We start from the raw sequence: 26,054 nt of genomic DNA on the forward strand, positions 1-26,054 counted from the left end.
TATGAACAATAGAGAAAGAGACAATAGAGATTGGCTGGATTTACCGTGTATGAGTTGGACTGTTTTGGACTTACATGTTGGCGTTTGGACCTGGACCTACCGAGAACCCGATTCGTGTACCAAACCCTGCTATCCTTGACCTCGCCTACGGCCTGGGTGGACCAGGACGGAGAAACAAACACACAGGTACTGTCCTGTTCGAAAGAACTCTCATTCTTGGGTGATTTGGTGACAGTTTACCACTTAGTTTGTGACAAACGCTCCTAACCTTGAAGAGGTTTGCCACACGTGGTGGAGGATGCGGGCATGGACTAACCATACCACTGGTTAGGTAGAAGAAAAAGAAAAATGTTCAGTTAGCACTCCAAAGGGGAGTCAGGTTTTTTTTGTGGCTTTGTTTGGTTAGGACAGTTACTCAGGAAAATGAGTGTGGAGGGAGCCATACAGGCCCTGTTACAAGCGGCGGCCGCCCAACAAGAGGCAACTAGAGCTCAACAAATAGCTCATCAGGATGCAATGCAAATGTATCAGGACACGTTACAGGTCCAGCACCGCACCAACCAGCTGCTCAGAGAAGAGCAAGAGAGAAACACCCGGGAATTAAGAGAAGGCCTAAAGGTTCTAGCGGACCAAATTGGGGCTCAATTACCAGCTGCAAATACCCAGAGGAGGGCCAATCATTTTCTTCAAAAAATGACAGCGCAGGATGATGTGGAAGCATATCTTACCACCTTCGAAAGGACGGCAGAGAGGGAGAAGTGGCCAAAAGAAGAATGGGCAGGGCTTCTGGCACCATACCTGGCAGGGGACGCTCAAAAAGCGTATTTCGACCTGGAGTTGAAAGATGCACAGGATTACGATAAACTAAAGGGAGAGATCCTGACTAGACTGGGAGTGACCAATACCGTGAGGGCACACCGCTTCCACCAGTGGTCCTACCGACCGGGACAACCCCCACGAACACAGATGTTCGACTTCATCTGGCACGGAAATGGTAGCGACCAGAGACCCGGTCATCCACCGAGATCGTCGAGCCCATCGTACTCAATCAGTTTCAGCGAGGTCTACCCCAAGAAGTGAGACGATGGGTTGGCCAGAACGAGGTACTTTCCGCCGACCATCTCGTGGGCCTGGTTGAACGGTATTGTATGGCAGGAACAGCTGAGCAGGCATAGGAGGAAAGATTCCCGTTCCCCAGGCATGGGCAAACCAGCGGACAGGGTAAGGCTGTCCCAGCATATAGAGGGGGAAGAGAGCAGCGTGGGGCCATGAGGAAAGAATCAGAATCAGGCCGAGACATTAAGGGAAAAAACGGAAACCGGGACTGGGTGTCGAGGGGGTCTCCCCCCCAAACCCCTATTATCTGTTACAATTGTAATCAACCAGGACATATTGCAGCCTACTGCCCTATTAAAGAAGAGCCAATGCAATGTAACCTCGGTGAAAATGAAGATGATATACGGTATGCATGTCCTGTTGTAACCACTGTACTTGAAAGATTAAGAAACAAACATATGTGCAGGGTGAAGGTTGAAGGGAAAGAGGTTGAAGCACTGCTGGATTCCGGCAGTATGCTAACCCTGGTCGTTGCAAGCCTAGTGCCGAATCATAAACTGGATACAAGAGAGGATATCAGTGTTACATGCATTCATGGGGATACCCGTCTGTACCCCAAAGCCTTAGTGAGCATACAAACAGAGGACGGTCTGCTGGATTATGAGGTCGGTGTGGTCCCAAAGATGCCATATGATGTAATATTGGGTAGAGACTTTACTAACTTTGCAAAGTTAGGCCACAAGAATGGCATATTTGAGAAGCCAACAACCCTGACCAAGCAGGAAGAAGCATGGGGCCTTCAACCAAAGCCAGGAAAAGAGGTCTCCCAGGGGACAACATCACAAGTGCTAGTAGGGGAGGAGGAGGATGAAGTGGCAAACCTCGCTGATAACGAACAGCCCGGTACTAGTGGGGCTGGGGTCGGTCTGAATCCAGAGGACGACGATCTAGAACCCGCAGACCTGGCAGGTTCCTTGACTAATTTTGGGACGGCCCAAAACCAGGATCCAACCCTGCAGCAAGCCAGAGCAGATGTGCAGGTCATAGATGGTACTCCCATAAATGTTGGTATGATGCCTAATAGTTTTCCCCACTTCATCATGAAAAAGGGTTTGGTGTACAGAGTCTCAAAAATAGGGGTTGATGTGGTGGAACAGTTGTTGGTTCCCACTCGGTACCGGAGGACAGTACTGGATCTAGCTCATGGGCACATTCTGGGTGGACACCTTGGTATCGATAAAACCCGAGACCGGATTGTAAGGAGGTTTTACTGGCCAGGAATTCAAGCTGAAGTGGCTCGGCATTGTGGAGAGTGCCCGGAGTGCCAGTTAACAGCTCCCCGACCAGCTGTTAGAAGCCCGTTAGTGCCACTCCCCATAATCGAAACACCATTTGAGAGGATAGCGATGGATTTAGTGGGCCCACTACCCAAATCCGCCAGAGGGCACCAATACATTCTGGTCATTCTAGATCATGCCACTCGCTACCCAGAAGCCATTCCCCTTCGGACGATGGCTTCCAAGAATATTTCAAAGGAATTAGTGCTCTTGTTCACCAGGGTAGGGGTTCCAAAGGAGATCCTTACCGACCAGGGGACCCCCTTTATGTCCCGAATTATGGCGGACCTTTGTAAACTGTGGCAGGTGAAACAGTTGAGGACATTGGTTTACCATCCTCAGACGGACGGGCTGGTCGAGAGATTCAACCGGACCCTGAAGTCAATGCTCAGGAAGGTAATCAATAAGGATGGGAAGAACAGGGATTGCATGTTGCCGTATCTGATGTTTGCCATTAGAGAGGTTCCTCAAGCCTCGCTGGGGTTTTCTCCCTTGGAGCTGGTATATGGGAGGCATCCCCGGGGAATCTTAGACATCGCCCGGGAAACCTGGGAGCACCAATCCACCCCGTATATTAGTGTCATAGAGCACGTCACGGCAATGCAAGACAGGATAGCCACAGTCATGCCCATCGTCAGAGAGCACATGAGACAAGCACAGGAGCACCAGCGGCACACTTATAACCGGCAGGCTACCCTGAGGGAATTTCAACCGGGAGATAAGGTGTTTGTGCTGATCCCCACGGTAGAGTGTAAACTACTGGCCACATGGAAAGGACCATATGAAGTACTGGAGAGAATAGGAGAAGTCAATTATCGGATCCGACAGCCAGGTCGACGGCCCCAGGAACAGATTTATCACATAAATCTGTTAAAATCATGGAGAGAGAGAGAAACACTAATGGTCACATACCCCACACACACTCAGGAGACAGCCGAAGTAAATATCTCACCCACTCTGACCCCAGCACAAGTACAGGAAGTGAAGACCCTGATCCAGAAGAACAGAGATGTATTTTCAGAGGTACCTGGCCGAACTGAGGTTATGGCTCATGATATCGTTTCCCTACCAGGGAGAAAAGTGAGTATGAGGCCATATCGGGTACCCGAGGCTCGACGGGCCGCGATTAGAGCAGAGGCGGAGAAAATGTTGACAGCTGGAGTGATCGAAGAGTCACATAGTGAGTGGTCTAGCCGAATTGTGATGGTCTCCAAGCCCGATGGGTCTTTGCGGTTCTGTAACGACTTTCGGAAGGTAAATGAAATCTCCAAGTTTGATGCCTACCCCATGCCCCGAGTAGATGAACTACTGGAGAAAATTGGTAATGCTCGGTACATTACGACTCTTGATCTGACAAAAGGGTACTGGCAAATTCCTCTGACCCCCAGGGCCAAAGAAGAGACAGCCTTTGCAACACCTGACGGTTTGTTTCAATACACCGTCATGCCATTCGGCTTACACGGGGCCCCAGCCACCTTTCAACGGCTCATGGACAAATTCCTAAAACCGCACAAAGCATATGCCGCAGCTTATTTAGATGACGTGGGGATCCACAGCCCAGATTGGGAATCCCACTTACCCCGGGTACAGGCAGTGTTAGACGCCCTTAGAAAGGCAGGGCTCATGGCAAACCCTGCCAAGTGTTATGTGGGGTTAGAGGAAACAGAGTATCCTGGATACACTGTGGGAAGAGGGTTAATCAAACCCCAACATAAGAAGGTGAAGGCAATTAGAGAATGGCCGAAACCAGTAAATAAGAAGCAGGTTCGAGCCTTCCTAGGGCTGACGGGTTACTACCGGAAGTTCATCCCAAGTTATGCCACAGTGGCCGCCCCACTTACCGACATGACTAGAGCCAGAGGGCCAAACATGGTCAAATGGGATGAAAGGGCCACCAAAGCATTTAGGACATTACAGGAGGCTCTCTGCTGTAATCCAGTGCTGGAGGTACCAGACTTTGAGAGAGAGTTTATGGTTCAGACGGATGCCTCAGAGGTCGGCTTGGGAGCAGTGCTATCCCAAGAGGTAGAAGGGGTGGAACACCCCATCCTGTTTTTAAGCAGGAAGCTGGAACCACGGGAAACCAACTACTCAGTCGTTGAGAAAGAGGCGCTGGCAGTAAAGTGGGCTCTAGAAAGCCTGAAATACTACCTGCTGGGGCGCCACTTCACCCTCATCAGTGACCATGCCCCACTCACCTGGATGCATAGGGCTAAAGAGAAGAACGCGCGGGTGATGCAGTGGTTTTTGAGTCTCCAACCGTTTCATGACTTGAAACACAGAGCAGGGAAGGAAATGGGAAACGTGGATGGGTTATCCCGCATGCACGCATATTTTGCTGCGGTAGCCCGACCTAGGGGGTCGGATCTAGGGGGAGAGATGTGTGGCAAAGAAGGGGGTCGAGTGGTAAATGGCAGATATGTGAGAGCAGAACTAATAAATGGGCTCTGCCCGATCACTAAAATGGCCACCCCTGTCAGAACTACAGATCACAAAATGGCCGACCACCAAAACTACAAGTCCCAGAAGCAAGGGGAACCCTCAGAAGGTGGAGCCAACCCACAGATAAAGGGTCAAGAAAAACCAGGAAGAGAAGAAGAGAGTGCTGGAAGGACCTATGAACAATAGAGAAAGAGACAATAGAGATTGGCTGGATTTACCGTGTATGAGTTGGACTGTTTTGGACTTACCTGTTGGCGTTTGAACCTGGACCTACCGAGAACCCAATTCGTGTACCGAACCCTGCTATCCTTGACCTCGCCTACGGCCTGGGTGGACCAGGACGGAGAAACAAACACACAGGTACTGTCCTGTTCGAAAGAACTCTCATTCTTGGGTGATTTGGTGACAGTTTACCACTTAGTTTGTGACAAACGCTCCTGACCTTGAAGAGGTTTGCCACAGTATGTATGTATGTGTGTGTGTGTGTGTGTGTGTGTGTGTGTGTGTGTGTGTGCGTGTGTGTGTGTGTGTGTGTGTGTGTATATATACACTAAGGAAAATAAATAGATTAAGAAAAATAAGTGTTTTTATTTGACTTTCTTTCATTTTAATTTTATTTACATTTTTTCAAATGTACTATTATATATATATATATTTTTTTTTAAGCCTGTCACATCTGTGAATGTGGAATGTGTTTTGTTGGTTGATTGAAAAACAAGAAAACTTAATAAAACTTTAAATTGAAAAAAAAAACTTCAAACTCACACACGCATCCACACACAGTTGAAGTTGGAAGTTCACATACACTTAGGTTGGAGTAATTAAAAATACATTTTCAACCATTTCAACAACTCCTACAAATTTCTTGTTAACAAACTATAAGTTTTGGCAAGTCGATTAGGACATCTAATTTGTGCAAGACACAAGTCATTTTTCTAACAATTGTTTACAGACAGATTACGGTTTGCAACTGCACACGGGGACAAAGATCATACTTTTTGGAGAAATGTCCTTGCTCTGATGAAACAAAAATAGAACTGTTTGGCCATAATGACCATCGTTATGTTTGGAGGAAAAAGGGGGAGGCTTGCAAGCCAAAGAACACCATCCCAACCGTGTAGAACAGGGGGTGTCAGCATCATGTTGTGGGAGTGCTTTGCTGCAGGAGGAACTGGTGCACTTCACAAAATAGATGGCATCATGAGGGAGGAACATTATGTGGATATATTGATGCAACATCTAAAGAAATCAGTCAGGAAGTGGAAAGCTTGGTCGCAAATGTGTCTTCCAAATGGACAATGACCCCAAGCATATTTCCAAAGTTGTGGCAAAATGGCTTAAGGACAACAAAGTCAAGGTATTGGAGTGGCCATCACAAAGTCCTGACCTCAATCCTATAGAAAATTTGTGGGCAGAACTGAAAAAGCGTGTGCGAGCACGGCCTTCAAAACTGAGTCAGTTACACCATCTCTGTCAGGAGGAATGGGCCAAAATTCACCCAATTTATGGTGGGTGCTTGTGGAAGGCTACCCGAAACGTTTGACCCAAGTTAAACAATTTAAAGGCAATGCTACCAAATATAAATTTAGTGTATGTAAACTTCTGACCCACTGGGAATGTGATGAAAGAAATAAAAGCTGAAATAAATCATTTTCTCTACTATTATTCTGACATTTCACATTCTTAAAATAAAGTGGCGATCCTAACTAACAGGGAATTTTTCGTAGGATTAAATGTCGGGAATTATGAAAAACTGTGGTTAAATGTATTTGGCTAAGGTGCATGTACATTTCCGACTTCAACTGTAGACCCTGCAACGAGAGAACGATTTCCAGCTAGGACATAAAAGCCATTATCGTCTCAGAATAATCCTGAAATGGGTTCAACAGTTTGTCTGTCCAAAGCCATACATTTAGGCTGTAATGAAATCACTCTGTTTTCCTCTATGTGGAGTTTCAGTTGCTGATTGCTAGCCCTTTACTTTGACAGCTGTTTCCTTCCCACAGTCAGCAAGGCAGCATGAGCATCAACCCCCCTCCTATCGAGTGTTGACACTGAGTAAACACACCATCATGAACTGATAAAGATCAGGCAGTGTTACACCAGGGGTGTCAAAACAGGGAGTATGTCTGTCTGTCTCTTCACTGGACTGTTTTCATTCTGTCTGGTTATTTACTGTGACAACAAATGACTCCAAAGAGAAGCCATGTGGATATATAAATCAAATTCTCTATCTTAAAGAATTCGATTTCACCTCCTTCCTATAAGCCTCAATTATACTGTTATACAAGAACACTATCCATATCAGATTTTGTATGTTGTTTATGAGTTGGACCCACATATTCATGAACAGCTTTGCCTTATGTCCTATGTGGTGGGCTAACTCATGAATGGATGTGATATATTCAGGTGAGCGGACACCTGGGGCGATTGAATTGAGAGTTGCCCTTCGTGCCCACTGCCATACCCTTTAACTCCGTACTTCTTTCTGACTAATTTTGTATACAGGTAGACCAGAAAAGACCCGTCCCTGATTGGCAGATGAGTGGTAAACCCTGATTAGAAGCACCTGCTACTTATATGTTGTCCTTTACAAATTCTTCTTTGAATTTGAAGAAAACTGTACCTACACTCTGAAGAAGGCTGTGAAGCCAAAACGTCTGTGTACATTATCCCTGATGCGGTGAAAAGAAAAGAAGAAAAAGAATGCAGGAAGCTTTGTGACATCTTATTGATCATCACACCTCTTTGTTTGTCTGGTTACTGCAGCATGGTGATATATGTGGATGTTAAACATAGCACCAGTTCCCAGAGAGTCTGAGTCTATTTGAGGAAAACAGGGGGGCCCATAGGGGTCTGTTCAGTGGATACAGTGTGTTGGATTACAGATCTATAGGCTGAGTGTGGTAGCCAACGGGGTTACTGAGGGGCAGCCCACCTTGTCCAGATCTTTCTTCCTCTGGATCATTGGAGAGGAGGAGCCCTCTAATCCGTCATTGCTGCTGGCCTGACTGACCACCTCCCGGATCACCTTGAGCCATCGCTCTGCCTGTTCCTTGCTCTGGACAGCAAGCACCAAGGCCTCTCCCCCAGGCAGGGAGAAACGCAGCTTGTGCTTCTTGCGGCGTGCCTCTTTGGGGATGTAGATGACGTTACACAGGTTCAGCGGCAGCTCAATGTGTGGGCTGCTGTCTTTGATGCTCTTGTAGCACTGCAGAGAAAGACACAAACAATAGTTTTTCATACTTTACAAGGGACTTGTAAAAAATAAATAAAATTCACTGCATATCACTTATGTCAAAATGTGTCTTAGTTACCTCAGCCCTGGTGTGAAATAAGCATTTAATAATAAACACATGCAACAGACAGCAGAAAAGTTCCTGTTGTCCTACCTGTAATCTGTTGTCACGGACAACGGTCAGCTGTTTTGCCCACTGTCCGAAGCGTTTCTTGCGCAGCAGGAAGGCACAGATGCGACAGTCCTTCATGGGGCCCACAGAGTTCTCCTCTGACTGCCACCGCCGAGTCCTGTCCTGGCCCTTCGCCTCCTCATCCTCCTCATCATACGACTCATAGGAGCTGCTCAGCGCATCTGAATCAGCATCTGGAGAAAAACAAAGGTTAATGGATAAGAAGGTTCCTCCTCTCTCCCTCCTAATATGCAAATAGAGCACACAGACACATTCATCTCAACAGGGTGTTACGGTTTCATACTCACAGGAGTTCTTGCGCGGGCCATTGATTCGGGTGGTGGGGTAGTTGTCGTCAGCGTCTTCATAGTATGCATCTTCAATGGAATTTGGGGGACTTGAGCTGACTAGAAGGAAGCAGGAGGTAACAGATTAGATGTAACCTAATAATAACAATGTGTATGGACAATGACTTCAGATGGTTATAGGTGACTGTTGGGAGGAAATGTGAGTACTCACTGCATGTGGCGATGTTGGTGATGTACTGGGGCACCGTGCCAGGGTCCAGGGGCACTGCCTCCTCATAGTAGTCCTCTGGTGGAGGGGTGGTTGGCAGAGGAGGGGGGGTGTCAGTGGGACTCTGGGGGAAAAGGGTTAGGGTTAGGCAAAATAACAAATGTGTTATAGACGCAATTATATAGTATAGTCAAAAAGGCTATCTTACTTTCGACTGCGGTATTTTGGAGGTTTTCTCATCTACCTGATCCTTCAGTTCTTCTGGGGAAGCTCTGAGCTCATGCAGGTCACAATCTGTTGGGAGTGGGACAATAAAAAATAAAACAATTTTCAAGATTTCCTTTAAGAATTAAATAATGTGCTACTGTATACTAGGATTGTCTAGCAAGTTCTCCTTCTGCCATATGAAATAATACAGATATGATATTTAACTCACCCAATTCCTCAAACAAAGATTCCACAAAGCTGGTGCCATTTCCATAAAGGGAGGTATTCATGTATACGAAGTCTGATCCATTCACTTTAACAGAGAAGAAAACTGAGTACATGGAAAAAATGAACAAAAATCTGCCGTTCTGACCTTGAGCAAGGCAGTTAACCCCCAGCAACAAATGCTTTCTGGGCGTCGATGACATGGTCGATGATTAACACCCCCTTGGAACACAGACACACACTCACCTGATGGCTGCAGCTGCCCCAGTAGGCTCCGGATCACACTCATCTTCTCTGCTGTGGCTGTGCTCACACTCTCATGGTCCAGCAGCTTCAGCAACACGTTCAGTTCACTCACCAGGTACTCCATCGCTGGTGGGAAAGAACACAGGTCAGAGGTCATGTATGAAACAATGAGAGACAATTTCAAGAGATTGTACAATAAAATTACTGAGCAAATTATATTCATAGGTCAACTCTGTGCTGACAACATAAGTGGCTTTGGGAAGAGCTAACCTCAGATATCTGGTTATATAGACACGGTGGCTGGAAGAACCTAGACAATATAATAATAATGTGGGGTCTGGCAGATTAATGCAATAAACGGGTATGATAGTCACAAAAGCAGAATCAATGATTGACAGTCATTGTGCTAACACTAGTTAGCATTGGCTCATAAAACCACCTATAATTTCCTTCATACTGGACACAGAGACATACAAATGGTATCCATGTGTTCATCTGACTCCGTTTAAATAGATTCAATCCTGAAGTAACCCTTTAAGGTCTGAGAGGCATTCGCCCATTGGGCAAGTTAGGAGTGTTTTTTGGTTGCCCGAAGATTATGATCACTTAGCCGTAAATGTTAAGTAGCTATTTTAAACTACATGCAGGGAAATAAACCAGAAAGACCCAGACTACTGTACTCTTTGCATCCTGGTTGTTATCAGTAATAAAAAAATCCCCTGCTCAGGTCACTTAGCCCAGGAAATAGAGCAACCTTTAATGTCTATCCCTGAGAACTTCTCAACAGTGTCCAAATTTAATTTTTATTTTATTTCACCTTTATTTAACTAGGTAGGCCATTTGAGAACAAGTTCTCATTTACAACTGCGACCTGGCCAAGATAAAGCAAAGCAGTGCGACAAAAAGAACAACACAGAGTTACACATAAACAAATGTACAGTCAATAACACAATAGAAAAAATCTATGTACAGTGTGTGCAAATTTAGAAGAGTAGGGAGGTAAGGCAATAAATAGGCCAAAGAGGTGAAATAATTACAATTTAGCATTAACACTGGAGTGATAGATGTGCAAGTATAATTACTGGGGAGCAAAAGAGCAAGAGGATAAATAACAACATGGGGATGAGATAGTTGGGTGTGCTATTTACAGATTGGCTGTGTACAGATACAGTGCTCTGACAGCTGATGCTTAAAGTTAGAGAGGGAGACATAAGACTCCAGCTTCAGTGATTTTTGCAATTCATCCAGTCATTGGCAGCAGAGAACGGGAAGGAAAAGCAGCCAAAGGAAGTGTTGGCTTTGGGGATGACCAGTGAAATATACTTGCATGGAGTGGGTGCTACAGGTGGGTGTTGCTATGGTGACCAGTGAGTTGAGATAAGGCGGGGCTTTACCTAGCAAAGACTTATAGATGACCTGGAGCCAGTGGGTTTGGCGATGGATATATAATGAGGGCCAGCCAACGAGAGCATGCAGGTAGCTGTGGTGGGTATTATATGGGGCTTTGGTGACAAAAGAGTGTTGGAGGCTATTTTGTAAATGACGTCGCCGAAGTCAAGGATCGGTAGGATAGTCAGTTTTACAAGGGTATGTTTGGCAGCATGCGTGAAGGATGCTTTGTTGCGAAATAGGAAGCCAATTCTAGATTTCATTTTGGATTGGAGATGCTGAATGTGAGTCTGGAAGGAGAGTTACCAGTCTAACCAGACACCTTTTGGTAGTTGTCCACATATTTTAAGTCAGAACCGTCCAGAGTAGTGAAGCTCATCGGGCAGGTGGGTGCCGGCAACAATCAGTTGAAGAGCATGCATTTAGTTTTAATAGCATTTAAAAGCAGCTGAAGGCCACAGAAGGAGTGTTGTGTGGCATTGAAGCTTGTTTGGAGGTTTGTTAACACAGTGTCCAGAAAAGGGCCAGATGTATACAGAATGGTGTCGTCTGCGTAGAGGTGGATCAGAGAATCCCCAGCAGCAATAGCGACATCATAGATATATACAGAGATAAGAACCCCGTGGCACCCCTATAAAGATTACCATACGTCCGGACAACAGGCCCTCCGATTTGACACACTGAACTCTATCTGAGAAGTAGTTGGTGAACCAGGCGAGGTAGTCATTTGAGAAACCAAGGCTATTGAGTCTGCCAATAAGAATGCGGTGATGGACAGAGTCGAAAGCCTTGGCCAGGTCGATGAACACGGCTGCACAGTACTGTCTTTTATCGATGGCGGTTATGATATTATTTAGGACCTTGAGCGTGGCTGAGGTGCACCCATGACCAGCTCGGAAACCAGATTGAATAGTGGAGAAGGTACGGTGGGATTCTAAATGTTCGGTGATCTGTTTGTTAGCTTGGCTTTTGAAGATTTTAGAAAGGCAGGGCAGGATGGATATAGGCCTATAACAGTTTGGGTCTAGAGTTTCTCTCCCTTTGAAGAGGGGGATGACCGTGGCAGCATTCCAATCTTTGGGGATCTCAGACGATACGAAAGAGAGTTTGAACAGGCTAGTAATAGGAGTTGCAACAATTTCGGCTGATAATTTTAGAAAGAGAGTTTCCAGATTGTCTAGCCCAGCTGATTTGTAGTAATCCAGATTTTGCAGCTCTTTCAGAACATCAGGTGTCTGGATTTGGGTGAAGGAGAAGCAGGGCGGCTTAGGCAAGTTGCTGCAGGGGGTGCAGAGCTGTTGGCTGGTTAGGGTTAGCCAGGTGGAAAGCAGCCATAGAAAAATGCTTATTTAAATTATCGATTATCTTAGATTTATTGGTGGTGACAGTGTTTCCTGGCCTCAGTGCAGTGAACAGCTGGGAGGAGGTGCTTTTATTCTCCATGGACTTTACAGTGTCCAAACACTTTTTGGAATTAGTGCTACAGGATGCAAATTTCTGTTTGAAAAAGCTAGCCTTGGGGCCTCCCGGGTAGCGCAGTGGTGTACTGCAGCACCAGCTTTGCCACCAGAGACTCTGGGTTTGCACCCAGGCTCTGTCGTAACCGGACGCGACCGGGAGGTCCGTGGGGCGATGCACAATTGGCCTAGCGTTGTCCGGGTTAGGGAGGGTTTGGCCAGTAGGGATATCCTTGTCTCATTGCGCAACAGCGACTCCTGTGGCGGGCCGGGCACAGTGCGCTAACCAAGGTTGCTAGGTGCACGGTGTTTCCTCCGACACATTGGTACGGCTTGCTTCTGGGTTGGATGCGCGCTGTGTTAAGAAGCAGTGCGGTTTGGTTGGGTTGTGTATCGGAGGACGCATGACTTTCAACCTTCGTCTCTCCCGACCCCGTACGGGAGTTGTAGCGATGAGACAAGATAGTTGCTACTAAACAATTGGATACCATGAAATTGGGGAGAAAAAGGGGTAAAAAAAACAACAACAACAAAAAAGCTAGCCTTAGCTTTCCAAACTGACTGTATTGGTATATTGGGTCCTGACTTCCTGAAAAGTTGCATATCGCGGGGGCTATTCGATGCTAATGCAGAACGCCACAGGATGTTTTTGTGCAGTCAAGGGCAGTCAAGTCTGGGGCGAACCAAAGGCTATGTCTGGTCTTAGTTATACATTTTCTGAATGGGGCAGGCTTATTTAAGTTGGTGAGGAAAGCACTTTTAACCTCTTACATCTATGGGGGCGCTATTTCATTTTTGGATGAAAAACGTTCCCGTTTTAAACAAGATATTTTGTCACAAAAAGATGCTCGACTATGCATATAATTGATACCATTCTAAAGAAAACACTCTGACGTGTCCAGAAATACCAAGATATTCTCTGTGCGTGCCCTAGAACGTGAGCTTCAGGCAAAACCAAGATGAGATGGCATCCAGGAAATGACAAGGATTTTTGAGGCTCTGTTTTCCATTGTCTCCTTATATGGCTGTGAATGCGAGAGGAATGAGCCTGCCCTTTCTGTCGTTTCCCCAAGGTGTCTGCAGCATTGTGACGTATTTGTAGGCAGATCATTGGAAGATTGACCATAAGAGACCACATTTACCAGGTGTCCGCCCGGTGTCCTGCGCCGAAATTGGTGCGCAAAAGTCACCTGCCAGTATTTTTCCATGCGATACAGAGAGGAAAGCAAGCTTCCACGAACTGCATATCAATGAAGAGATATGTGAAAAAACACCTTGAGGATTGATTCCAAACAACGTTTGCCATGTTTCGGTCGATATTATGTAGTTAATCGGGAAAAAGTTTTACGTTGTAGGTGACTGAATTTTCGGTTCGTTTCGGTAGCCAGACGCAATGTAGAAAACGGAACGATTTCTCCTACACACAGACGCTTTCAGGAAAAACTGCGCATTTGGTATGTAACTGAGAGTCTCCTCATTGAAAACATCAGAAGCTCTTCAAAGGTAAATGATTTTATTTATTTGGTTATCTGGTTTTTGTGAAAATGTTGCGTGCTAAATGCTACTCAAAATGCTATGCTAGCTTTGCATACTCTTACACAAATTAGTCAATTTCTATGGTTCAAAAGCATATTTTGAAAATCTGAGATGACAGTGTTGTTAAGAAAAGGCTAAGCTTGAGAGCAGACGCATTATTTTCATTTTATTTGCAATTTTCAGAAATCGTTAACGTTGCGTTATGCTAATGAGCCTGAGGCTTTAGTGACAAACCCGGATCCGGGATGGGGAGTTTCAAGAAGTTAAAGAGCAACCAGGCATCCTCTATAGACGGGATGAAGTCAATATCCTTCCAGGATACCCGGGCCAGGTCGATTAGAAAGGCCTGCTTGCTGAAGTGTTTTAGGGAGCGTTTGACAGTGTTGAGGGTTGGTAGTTTGACCGCGGACCCATCACGCACGCAGGCAATGAGACAGTGATTGCTGAGATCCTGGTTGAAGACAGCAGAGGTGTATTTGGAGGGCAAATTGGTTCAGATGATATCTAAGTGGGTGCCCCATGGTTGTGCCGGGTAGGTTCCTTAATAATATGTGTGATTGTAGGACGGCCGGGGTGTCAAGCATATCCCAGTTTAGGTCACCTAACAGTATGAACTCTGAAGATAGATAGGAGGCAATCAATTCACATTTGGTGTCCAGGGCACAGCTTGGGACTGAAGGAGGTTTATAAAAAGCGACAATGGTGAGAGACTTGTTTCTTGAAAGGTGGATTTTTACACGTAGAAGCTCAAATTGTTTGGGCACATACCTGGATAGTATGACAGCTGCAGGCTCTCTCTGCAGTAGATTGCAACTCTGCATCTTTTGGCAGTTCTATCTTGTCGGAAGATGTTGTAGTTAGGGATGGAAATTTCAGGATTTTTGGTGGCCTCCCTAAGCCATAATTCAGACAGGGCTAGGACATCAGGGTTGGCGGAGTGTGCTAAAGCAGTGAATAAAACAAACTTAGGGAGGAGGCTTCTAATGTTAACATGCATGAAACCAAGGCTTTTACGGTTACAGATGTCAACAAATGAGAATGCCTGAGGAATGGGAGTGTTGCTGGGGGCTGCAGGGCCTGGGTTAACCTCTACATCACCAGAGGAACAGAGGAGGAGGAGGATTAGGGTACGGCTAAAGGCTATAAGAACTGGTCGTCTAGTGCGTTTGGAACAGAGAGTAAAAGGAACAGATTTCTGGGCGCGGGAGAATAGATTCAAGGCATAATGTACAGACAAGGATATGGTAGGATGTGAGTACAGTGGAGGTAAACCTAGGTATTGTGTGACAATGAGAGAGGTTTTGTCTCTAGAGGCACCAGTTAATCCAGGTGAGGTCACCACATGTGTGGGGTTGGAACAATTGGGCTATCTAAGGCATATTGGGCAGGGCTAGGGGCTCTCTGAAATAAGACAATACAGCAATAGACAAAGCATATTGACATTAGGGAGAGACGTGTAGCTGAGTGATCATAGGGTCTAATGAGTAGCACTAGATCGGTCAAGGAGCAAACTCCGTAGTCGCTGCTACGCTAGGCGAGCTGGAGACACGGCGATTCAGACAGCTAGCGGGCCCGGGGATAGCAGATGGGCATCCGTTGACGTCGCAACGAAAGAGCCTGTTGAGACCACCTCGGACGGTTACATCGGCAGACCAGTCGTGATGGATCGGCAGGGCTCCATGTTTGAGGTAAAGGGTCCAGGCCAATTTGTAAAAGAGCCCAAGAATTGGCTGGTGGACCTCTTTGGCTAGCCGGGAGATGGGCCTAGCTCCAGGCTAGCTCCAGGCTAACTGGTGCTTGCTTCGGGACAAGACGTTCACCAGGAGTAACCACTCGGATAGCAGCTAGCTAGCTGCGAAGTTCCGGTGTAAAGGTGCAGACCTTGCGGTAGGAATCCGGTGGTAGAAAAAAAGCAGTCCGATATGCTCGGGGTTGATATCGAGCTGTGCAGACTGGCAGAAATTGACCGGGTTGAGGCCGGCTGATATCGGAGTTAACGGTGAGGACCGCTAGCATTGGCTAACTGACTACTAGCTAGTAGCTAGTTAGCTGGCTAGCTTCTGAAAGGGGTTCCGGTTCTAAAGTATAAAAATAGCAGATCTGTAACACATTGGGTGAGGCAGGTTGCAGGAGAGTATTGTCAGTCCGTAGATGGAAAGTGAGATTAAAATCTATATGAAATATATACGAAGAAAACAATATATACATGGGACAGGACAGGAGAAGACAAAGACACGCTTCCGACTGCTACGCCATCTTGGATTGAATGGACTCCAGATTTTGGATTACACATTTTGGATGAATTTCCACACCTTTCTTCCTGGCACTCTCAAACCCATGCGAGGACCATTTCATTATACAGAATCATCTGCTCACCAGCTACCCTGGTGATCAGTTGTTTCTCTCAGTAGACGAGAGGCTTCACATCTCTTATCTTATCTGTAGATTATAAGGTTTTACTGCTAACCTACAAAGCATTACATGGGCTTGCTCCTACCTATCTCTCTGATTTGGTCCTGCCGTACATACCTACACGTACGCTATGGTCACAAGACGCAGGCCTCCTAATTGTCCCTAGAATTTCTAAGCAAACAGCTGGAGGCAGGGCTTTCTCCTATAGAGCTCCATTTTTATGGAATGGTCTGCCTACCCATGTGAGAGACGCAAACTCGGTCTCAACCTTTAAGTCTTTACTGAAGACTCATCTCTTCAGTGGGTCATATGATTGAGTGTAGTCTGGCCCAGGAGTGTGAAGGTGAACGGAAAGGCTCTGGAGCAACGAGCCGCCCTTGCTGTCTCTGCCCTCTTTCCACTGGGATTCTCTGCCTCTAACCCTATTACAGGGGCTGAGTCACTGGCTTACTATGGCTCTTTCATACCGTCCCTAGGAGGGGTGCGTCACTTGAGTGGGTTGAGTCACTGATGTGATCCTCCTGTCTGGGTTGGCGACCCCCTTGGGTTGTGCCGTGGCGGAGATCTTTGTGGGCTATACTCGGCCTTGCCTCAGGTTGGTAAGTTGGTGGTTGAAGATATCCCTCTAGTGGTGTGGAGGCTGTGCTTTGGCAAAGTGGGTGGGGTTATATCCTTCCTTTTTGGCCCTGTCCGGGGGTGTCATCGGATGGGGCCACAGTGTCTCCTGACCCCTCCTGTCTCAGGCTCCAGTATTTATGCTGCAGTAATTTATGTGTTGGGGGGCTAGGGTCAGTTTGTTATATCTGGAGTACTTCTCCTGTCCTATCCGGTGTCCTGTGTGAATTTAAGTATGCTCTCTCTAATTCTCTCTTTCTTTCTCTCTCTCGGAGGACCTGAGCCCTTGGACCATGCCTCAGGACTACCTGACATGATGACTCCTTGCTGTCCCCAGTCCACCTGGCCGTGCTGCTGCTCCAGTTTCAACTGTTCTGCCTGTGATAATTATTATTTGATCATGCTGGTCATTTATGAACATTTGAACATCTTGGCCATGTTCTGTTATAATCTCTACCCGGCACAACCAGAAGAGGACTGGCCACCCCACATAGCCTGGTTCCTCTCTAGGTTTCTTCCTAGGTTTTGGCCTTTCTAGGGAGTTTTTCCTAGCCACCGTGCTTCTACACCTGCATTGCTTGCTGTTTGGGGTTTTAGGCAGGGTTTCTGTACAGCACTTTGAGATATCAGTTGATGTACGAAGGGCTATATAAATAAATTTGATTTGATTCGATTTGATTTAGTGGGGCATTCCTGGAGCTGAGTGAAGAGACACCAGAACTGCAGTACCAGTCACTGGACCTGGGTCTCTCCTGGAGAGGAGCATTACACACACACACACACACACACACACACACACACACACACACACACACACACACACACACACACACACACACACACACACACACACACACACACACCACAGTGGTAGGGAAGAGACTGAAAAACTCAGCGTGTGCAGACAGTAATCTCAGTAATCTCAAGACCACCTGTTTTTCTTTGAGGTCTCTGGATCTGAGAGATGTTTTCCCCTGGTCTAATCACTACAATATGGGACTGTTTCTTTTGCTTTAGTCCAAAAGGTTGTTGTCTTTATCTCTGCTCATAGCAGATCAAACAACCTGTCGGTTAAAGTGTTTCATTTCTCTGCCCACTGGACCTTCACCATGTCTTACATGCCTCAAAGCACAGACCTGAAGTGCTCTATGAGCAGATGCATTCATGTGGAAACAAGTCTAATTGTAAGGTTATGTTAGCACAGTCAGGATCTTCCACAATCTTATCAAAAGCAGTCTGCTCTCTTGAATGTCTGCATTGCCAGCAGTTACTCCATCATAACACAACAAAACCATTAGGCCTACCTCTGAAACAAGGGCAAACAAGTTCAGCACAAAACACACACACTATGATTTAATATGATTTTGCAGTCGTCTGAATATAGCCCAGTAAGAGTGTTGTTTAGAAGTGGGGTGCCGTAATGTCTGGGGTGGTCAGAGAGTCAGACGTTGCCTGGTCAGCTTTTTGAACATTTGAGTCAACATTCAGGTTATACCACACAGAAAGAACCTAATTAACATGACAGAGCTCCAGCATGTAACAACACCGGATTCGGTCATAAAATTGTCTTTGTATGTCTAAAGGGCCTTGACTGGCAAAAATGTTCATGAGATGAACTTGGACGGTTTGTATTAGAACACAGCTATCCAGAGAAACATGGCAGGTATCAAGACGTAAAACAGATATCTCTGTCATAACACACCAACGTCGAAATTAATGAATGAACGAGCAAGGGAAATTAATTGGTCCTATCAAAACAGAACTCTGTCTGAAAAGTAGACAGGGTCTGAGATAATTAGTTGAGAAAACGTCCACATAGCCTCAGGAAGTGGAGATACAGTGTTCAGTATGACCTCTGATAAGACTGTACACACGATCTACACACAGACAACTACACCACATGGCCCGAAAGTATGTGGACACACACTCGTCGAATACCTAATTCCAAAATCATGGCCATTAATATGGAGTTGGTCCCCCATTTCCTGCTATAACAGCTTCCACTCTCCGGGGGAAGGCTTTCCACTAGATGTTGGAACAAAGCTGCAGGGATATGCTTCCATTCAGCCACAAGAGCATTAGTAAGGTCAAACACTGATGTTGGGTGATTAGGCCTGGCTTGCAGTCGGTGTTCCAATTCAGCCCAAAGGTGCTCAATGGGGTTGAGGTCAGGGATCTGTGCAGGCCTGTCAAGTTCTTCTACACCAATCTCAACAAACCATTTCTGTATCGACCTCGCTTTGTGCATGGTGGCATTGTCATGCTGAAACAGGAAAGGACACTCCCCAAACTGTTGCCATAAAGTTGGAAGCACAGAATTGTCTAGAATGTCATTGTATGCTTTAGCGTTAAGATCTCCCTTCACTGGAACTAAGGGGCCTAGTCCGAACCATCAAAAACAGCCCCAGATCATTATTCATCCTCCACCAAACTTTACACTTGGCACTTTGCATTCTGGCAGGTAGCATTCTCCTGGCACCCACCTAACCCAGATTTGTCTGTCGGACTGCCAGATGGGAAAATGTGATTCAGAGTCCAATGGTGGCAAGCTTTACACCACTCCAGCCAACGCTTGGCATTGCACATGGTGATCTTAGGCTTGTTTACGAATCCTCAGCCATGGAAACCCATTTCATGAAGCTCCAGACAAACGGTTCTTGTGCTGACGTTGCTTCCAGAGGCAGTGTGGAACTCGGTAGTGAGTGTTGCACCCGAGGACAGATGATTTTTTTCGCGCTTCATGCTTCACCACTCGGCAGTCCCTTTCTATGAGCCTGTGTGGCCTACCACTTCGCGGCTGAGCCATTGTTTCTCCTGGACGTTTCCACGTCACAACTCACAGTTGACCATGGCAGCTCTAACAGGGGAGAAATTTGATGAACTGACTTGTTGGAAAGGTTGTTGGCATCCTATGACGGTGCCACATTGAAAGTCATTGAGCTTTTCAGTATGGGCCATCCTACTGCCAATGTTTGTCTATGTAGATTGCATGGCTGTGTGCTCGGTTTCATACACCTGTCAGCAACAGGTGTGGCTGAAAAAGACTAATACACTAACTTGAAGGCGTGTCCACATACTTTTAGTGTATTTCCAACTCAAATGTTACAGTCTTGAGAGACTGGGACAAACACAACACACACAGACCACTGAGGGACAAATAGCGGGCTGCCAAGACCAAGTATAATGCAGGCATGCAGTCAATTTGGTTACTTACCGGCTTCAACAGCTGAAGAGGAAGAGAAGCCCACCATTTTCCAAAAACAGCTCCAGTGAGAATTGCTGTGGTAATCCACACATCAGCTGTGCTTGTCTCTGGGATTGCAGAGCTCTAAACACACAGTTCGGCTGAGGTGTCACTCTCATTCACCCTCACCCTCACTCCCTCTCTCCTTCCCTGGTATTGTGGTATACAGTAGGCTGGGCTAAAATTATTGACTCTCCCGCTGTTACAGCCCACCTCCTATACTCTCTCTTCCTCCCTCTCTCTTTCCCTCTGGGGGGTGGAACTACTCAAAAAGACTTTCATCTCTATTTCTCTTTGAGGAGTTACACTTCCCAGGGTCTGGTCTCTGGTGGTTGAAACTGGATCACAAAAAAATGAAGGGGATGATAGTCAAAGCTCAATTATTTATGAAGTAAGTGACTTCTGCTGGAGATGATGTGATGGGGTTATCGACTCGCAATTACATGACAGATCACTGGGCAATGTCTAAGAAACCACCATGGATGTCTCATTGCATGCATAGTCAGTCAGTAAAAGGTTTCCATCCAACAAGAATAGCGTTGGGATGGGTTTCTTGCTCCAGAGAGAATATCCGGTGGGGGGTGAGGATGATCCAGTGACCTTGACACTGCTGCCTCTCTCTAACTGCTCACCACACTGACACACTCTGACACGTCCTCGCGGCTACAGCCGACACACAGGGAAACCATGGTGACCCCAAAAGCCGCTGACTGAGCTGAGCCAAATACCTGCCAACGCACTCACAGCAGGACAGCACCTCCTCCAACTCACTAGACTCAACACTCAGACATACCAGTGAGCTTCATATGCATATGAATCAGCTTCACTGCTCCTTTGGTTCCATCTTTAAAAAAAGACTTGTCGTTTGAGTGTGTCTTTAGAGAGACTGTTTGTAAGCTAATGAATGGCTGCTGACTTTTTTTCTCTCACAGTAAGCAGATGGAATTTCACTCTAATTTATTGAGAGACGTTTGAAGGACAGCAGATTGTTTCCACAGAGAATGGTCGGTTTCCTTCCCCTTGAAACAAGGAAATGAAGCCAAACAAAATAAGAAAAAAACGTAGTTCTGCTGCTATACAAAAGAGAGAGAGTGTGTGTGTGTGTGTGTGTGTGTGTGTGTGTGTGTGTGTGTGTGTGTGTGTGTGTGTGTGTGTGTGTGTGTGTGTGTGTGTGTGTGTGTGTGTGTGTGTGTGTGTGTGTGTGTGTGAAAGAGTGTGTAAGAGAGAGGGAGAGTGCATGAATATACTACAGTATGTGTGTATGAGGATACAAGGAAGAGGAAAAAGAGGAAAAGGGGAGCGGAGCGGAAGCAGGCTAAGCGGTGCGGTAGGATGTGTGTGTTATTTTAGCGGTGTGGGGTGCAATCACAACTCCACGGCCCTGGGTCTCCAGGGCTCCATTGTCTGTGTGTGAACCCTACTGCCTGGGGCAGAAAGGGGCCCGTCCACCCTTCCGCCCAGTTTCCGCGCTGCTCGCGTTCCCATGCAACACCCTCAATCCTACACACCTCTAGGAAGTGTGTCAGCCTGCCTGGACGGGGGGATCATGGTGGTGTTACAGTTAGTTTAGTACAGTCACAGTGCTCAGAGAGGTCTCATCTAGTCACGTTCCCCTGCAGCCACACCTACACAGAGTGATTGAACACTATGACTTTTGACCCCTGCCGTGGTTCTGTGAGTTCAGGTCAACAAAGCCTTGCCTGTCAACTGTCAACAATCCCAGATCACAGAGCTGTCAGCTAAGACCATGAAACCTGACGTGTACTCTCTCCCTGAGAACTTTATCCAGTATCATCAAAGTTGGCTTATGGTTAAAGTAATGTCAAATCAGCCAACAGACCAGCACTGATGCTACCACTAACAAAGAAACAGACAGCCTCAAGTACTTACCAAAGGTCTTTGTGCTAATCCAACAGAGCCAAAGTAGACACCGCCAAGGAGTAGTGACAACCGTAATGTCTTCAGTAATTCAACAAAGCTACATCCTACACTGGATAGGTCACACACACAGAGAGGGGAGGTTATCCTGAGCCTTCATTCAAGCCCCTTTCATTCAGCCTTTCCGCACCATTGTCCAGACAAGGGCCAAAATGAAACAATGACAATGCTCTTGAAGAAACGGGGACAATGCAGTCCGGTGAGTTGTGGTTCTGGCGGCATGCATTGAAACGCGTGGCTTTTTTTCGTGGCTTTCTTCTGCAAATTACTATGAATTAACAAACGCATTTCTTAAAACTTGTCAATACTTAACATAATGTCAGGGCGTGGGACATTCATTGTGTGAAAAATATTTTATTAGGCTCCAGCAGCTAGAATTTGTCCGGCCACATTTCAACTGTGGGAACACGGCGGCTCTCAACACCAGACAACAGAAAGAGCTGGCCGCTACTACACTTGAGATTGTTCGTGAGGTGTTTACCTCTGCCCTCCATTTACAAATAAAACCGGTGAATGAATCATTGGCAGTGCTCACTGCTAAAGGGGATACCTATTCAACCAAAGTGGAAAGCCTGGAGAAGACCGCCAATGTGACAGAGGTGCGGCTCCATGACCTGGAAACAGCACAAGCGAAGTTGGAAAGAATTACACAAACTCCTCAAAGAGAAAACGGAATCACTCGAAAATCATTCCCGTAAATTCAATGTGCTAGTCACTTCCTTCACGAGCAATCATTTCTATGAAGTGTTCGGGCAGGAGAAGCTGGGTCCTATGCTGCTGAATAACACTGGGCATCGCACAGGTCAACTCCGCAGCAGATCTTGTATGTATGATTGTGCGGTTCCACACGTTTGAAGTCAAGCGGCGAATTGTTTACCTTGCTGCGGAATGCGGGGGTCTGACCTATGCAGGGAAGAGGATCAGCATCTACCCAGACCTATGTGCCAAATTGCTAAACAGAGGGAGATCTACAACGAGGTGAGATCCCGGCAACGCATGCTAAGACTGAGATGCAGGTATGCTATCCAATATTGTGGATAGCATACCTGCATAATGAGCCAATATATATATATATATTTTCAGGTAGGCTAGTTGAGAACAAGTTCTCATTTGCAACTGCGACCTGGCCAAGATAAAGCACAGCAGTTCGACACATACACATACAAACACAGAGTTACACATGGAATAAACAAACATACAATCAATATTACAATAGAAAAAAAAGAAAAAAAAGTCTATATACAGAAAGTGCAAATATATAAGGGAGTTAAGCCAATAAGCCAATAAATTGGCCATGGTGGCAAAGTAATTGCGATATAGAAATTAAACACTGCAATGATAGACGTGCAGAAGATGAATCTGCAAGTAGAGATACTGGGGTGCAAAGGAGCAAGATAAATAAATAAATACAGTATGGGGATGAGGTAGTTGGATGGGCTGTTTACAGATGGGCTATGTACAGGTGCAGTGATCTGTGAGCTGCTCTGACAGCTGGTGCTTAAAGCTAGTGAGGGAGATATGAGTCTCCAGCTTCGGTGATTTATGCAGTTCGTTCCAGTCATTGGCAGCAGAGAACTGGAAGGAAAGGCGGACAAAGGATGAATTGGCTTTGGGGATGACCAGTGAGATTTACCTGCTGGAACGCATGCTACGGGTGGGTGCTGCTATGGTGACAAGTGAGCTGAGATAAGGCGGGACTTGACCTAGCAGAGACTTGTAGATGACCTGGAGGCCAGTGGGTTTGGCGGTGAGAGTGAAGCGAGGGCCAGATGACGAGAGCGTACAGGTCGCAGTGGTGGGCGGATGGCACTGTGATAGACCGCATCCAATTTGTTGAGTAGAGTGTTTGAGGCTATTTTATAAATGACATCGCCGAAGTCGAGGATCGGTAGGATGGTCAGTTTTATGAGGGTATGTTTGGCAGCATTAGTGAAGGATGCTTTGTTGCGAAATAGGAAGCCGATACTAGATTTCATTTTGGATTAGAGATGCATAATGTGAGTCTGGAAGGACAGTTTACAGTCTAACCAGACACCTAGGTATTTGTAGTTATCCACATATTCTAAGTTAGAGCCGTCCAGAGAGGTTTTCGCCTGCCAAATCAGTCCTCGACAACTACAGTGATTATTATTATTTGACCATGCTGGTCATTTATGAACATTTGAACATCTTGGCCATGTTCTGTTATAATCTCCACCCGGCACAGCCAGAAGAGGACTGGCCACCCCTCATAGCCTGGTTCCGCTCTAGGTTTCTTCCTGGGTTTTTGCCTTTCTAAGGAGTTTTTTATAGCCACCGTGCTTCTACACATGCATTGCTTGCTGTTTGGGGTTTTAGGCTGGGTTTCTGTACAGCACTTTGAGATATCAGCTGATGTACGAAGGGTTATATAAATAAATGTGATTTGATTTGATGCTGGACGGGTGGGCAGGTGTGGGAAGTGATCGGTTGAAGAGCATGCATTTAGTTTTACTTGCATTTAAGAGCAGATGGATGCCAGAGAAGGAGAGTTGTATGGCATTGAAGCTCGTCTGGAGGTTAGTTAACACAGAGTCCAACGAAGGGCCAGAAGTATACAGAATGGTGTCGTCTGCATAGAGGTGGATCAGAGAATCCCCAGCAGCAATAGCGACATCATTGATGTATACAGAGCAGAGTGTCGGCCCGAGAATTAAACCCTGTGGCAACCCCATAGAGACTGCCAGAGGTCCGGACAACAGGCCCTCCGATTTGACACACTGAACTGTATCAGAGAAGTAGTTGGTAAACCAGGCGAGGCAATCATTTACATTTTACATTTAAGTCATTTAGCAGACGCTCTTATCCAGAGCGACTTACAAATTGGTGAATTCACCTTCTGACATCCAGTGGAACAGCCACTTTACAATAGTGCATCTAAATCATTAAGGGGGGGGGGGTGAGAAGGATTACTTATCCTATCCTAGGTATTCCTTGAAGAGGTGGGGTTTCAGGTGTCTCCGGAAGGTGGCGATTGACTCCGCTGTCCTGGCGTCGTGAGGGAGTTTGTTCCACCATTGGGGGGCCAGAGCAGCGAACAGTTTTGACTGGGCTGAGCGGAGAAACCAAGGCTGTTGAGTCTGCCAATAAGAATGTGGTGATTGACAGAGTCGATGAATATGGCTGCACAGTAATGTCTCTTATCGATGGCGGTTATGATATCATTTAGGACCTTGAGCGTGGCTGAGGTGCACCCATGACCAGCTCTGAAACCAGATTGCATAGCGGAGAAGATATGGTGAGATTTGAAATTGTCGGTAATCTGTTTGTAAACTTGGCAGGGTAGGATAGATATAGGTCTGTAGCAGCCTGGGTCTAGAGTGTCTCCCCCTTTGAAGAGGGGGATGACCACTGCAGCTTTCCAATCTTTGGGAATCTCAGACGATACGAAAGAGAGGTTGAACAGGCTAGTGATACGGGTTGCAACAATTTCGGCAGATCATTTTAGAGAGAGGATCCAGATTGTCTAGCCTGGCAGATTTGTAGGGGTACAGATTTTGCAGCTTTTTCAGAACATCAGCTCTCTGGATTTGGGTGAAGGAGAAATCAGAGAGGCATGGGCAACTTGCTGTGGGGAGTGCAGGGCTGTTGACTGGGGTAGGGGAAGCCAGGTGGAAAGCATGGCCAGCCATAGAAAAATGCATATCAGTCATATCTCCTTTTTGTTTCATTTTAATTATATTTTTCTCCATTACCCACCCTTACTTGTCAAGACCAAACATTTGGTCATTACCCACTCTTCATTATGTTACAACCCTGTCATTATAGTACAGGGCAGGGGGAAGATGCCTAGATGGCCAGCATCCCGGAGTCGCCTCTTCACGGTTGACGTTGAGACTGGTGTTTTGCGGGTACTATTTAATGAAGATGTCAGTTGAGGACTTGTGAGGCATCTGTTTCTCAAACTCGACACTCTAATGCACTTGTCCTCTTGCTAAGTTGTGCACCGGGGCCTCCACTCCTCTTTCTGTTCTGGTTCAAAACAGTTTGTGCTGTTCTGTGAAGA

At 46.3% G+C, this 26,054-nt stretch overlaps 1 protein-coding gene across 5 annotated transcripts in view; it reads right to left on the bottom strand.

The window, feature by feature from the left end:
• The window catches only part of LOC135548776 (actin filament-associated protein 1-like 1), a 53,870-nt gene that overhangs the window by 15,004 nt on the left and 12,812 nt on the right, over positions 1–26,054 (bottom strand). For 2 of the 5 annotated variants that reach the window (XM_064978680.1, XM_064978679.1), the window contains exons 2-8: positions 9,440–9,565; positions 9,198–9,281; positions 8,970–9,055; positions 8,765–8,885; positions 8,554–8,652; positions 8,228–8,439; positions 7,774–8,046 (exon numbers count right to left, since the gene is read on the bottom strand). In XM_064978680.1, the coding sequence (XP_064834752.1) occupies positions 7,774–8,046; positions 8,228–8,439; positions 8,554–8,652; positions 8,765–8,885; positions 8,970–9,055; positions 9,198–9,281; positions 9,440–9,565 (1,001 nt within the window). Of the gene's footprint in view, positions 1–7,773; positions 8,047–8,227; positions 8,440–8,553; positions 8,653–8,764; positions 8,886–8,969; positions 9,056–9,197; positions 9,282–9,439; positions 9,566–20,062; positions 20,362–21,982; positions 22,059–26,054 lie in introns of those variants that run through there. The other 3 variants (XM_064978683.1, XM_064978681.1, XM_064978682.1) reach the window with 3 other exon arrangements.

Source organism: Oncorhynchus masou, chromosome 11 (genome assembly GCF_036934945.1).
Source record: "Oncorhynchus masou masou isolate Uvic2021 chromosome 11, UVic_Omas_1.1, whole genome shotgun sequence".
Classification (NCBI taxonomy): Eukaryota; Metazoa; Chordata; class Actinopteri; order Salmoniformes; family Salmonidae; genus Oncorhynchus; species Oncorhynchus masou.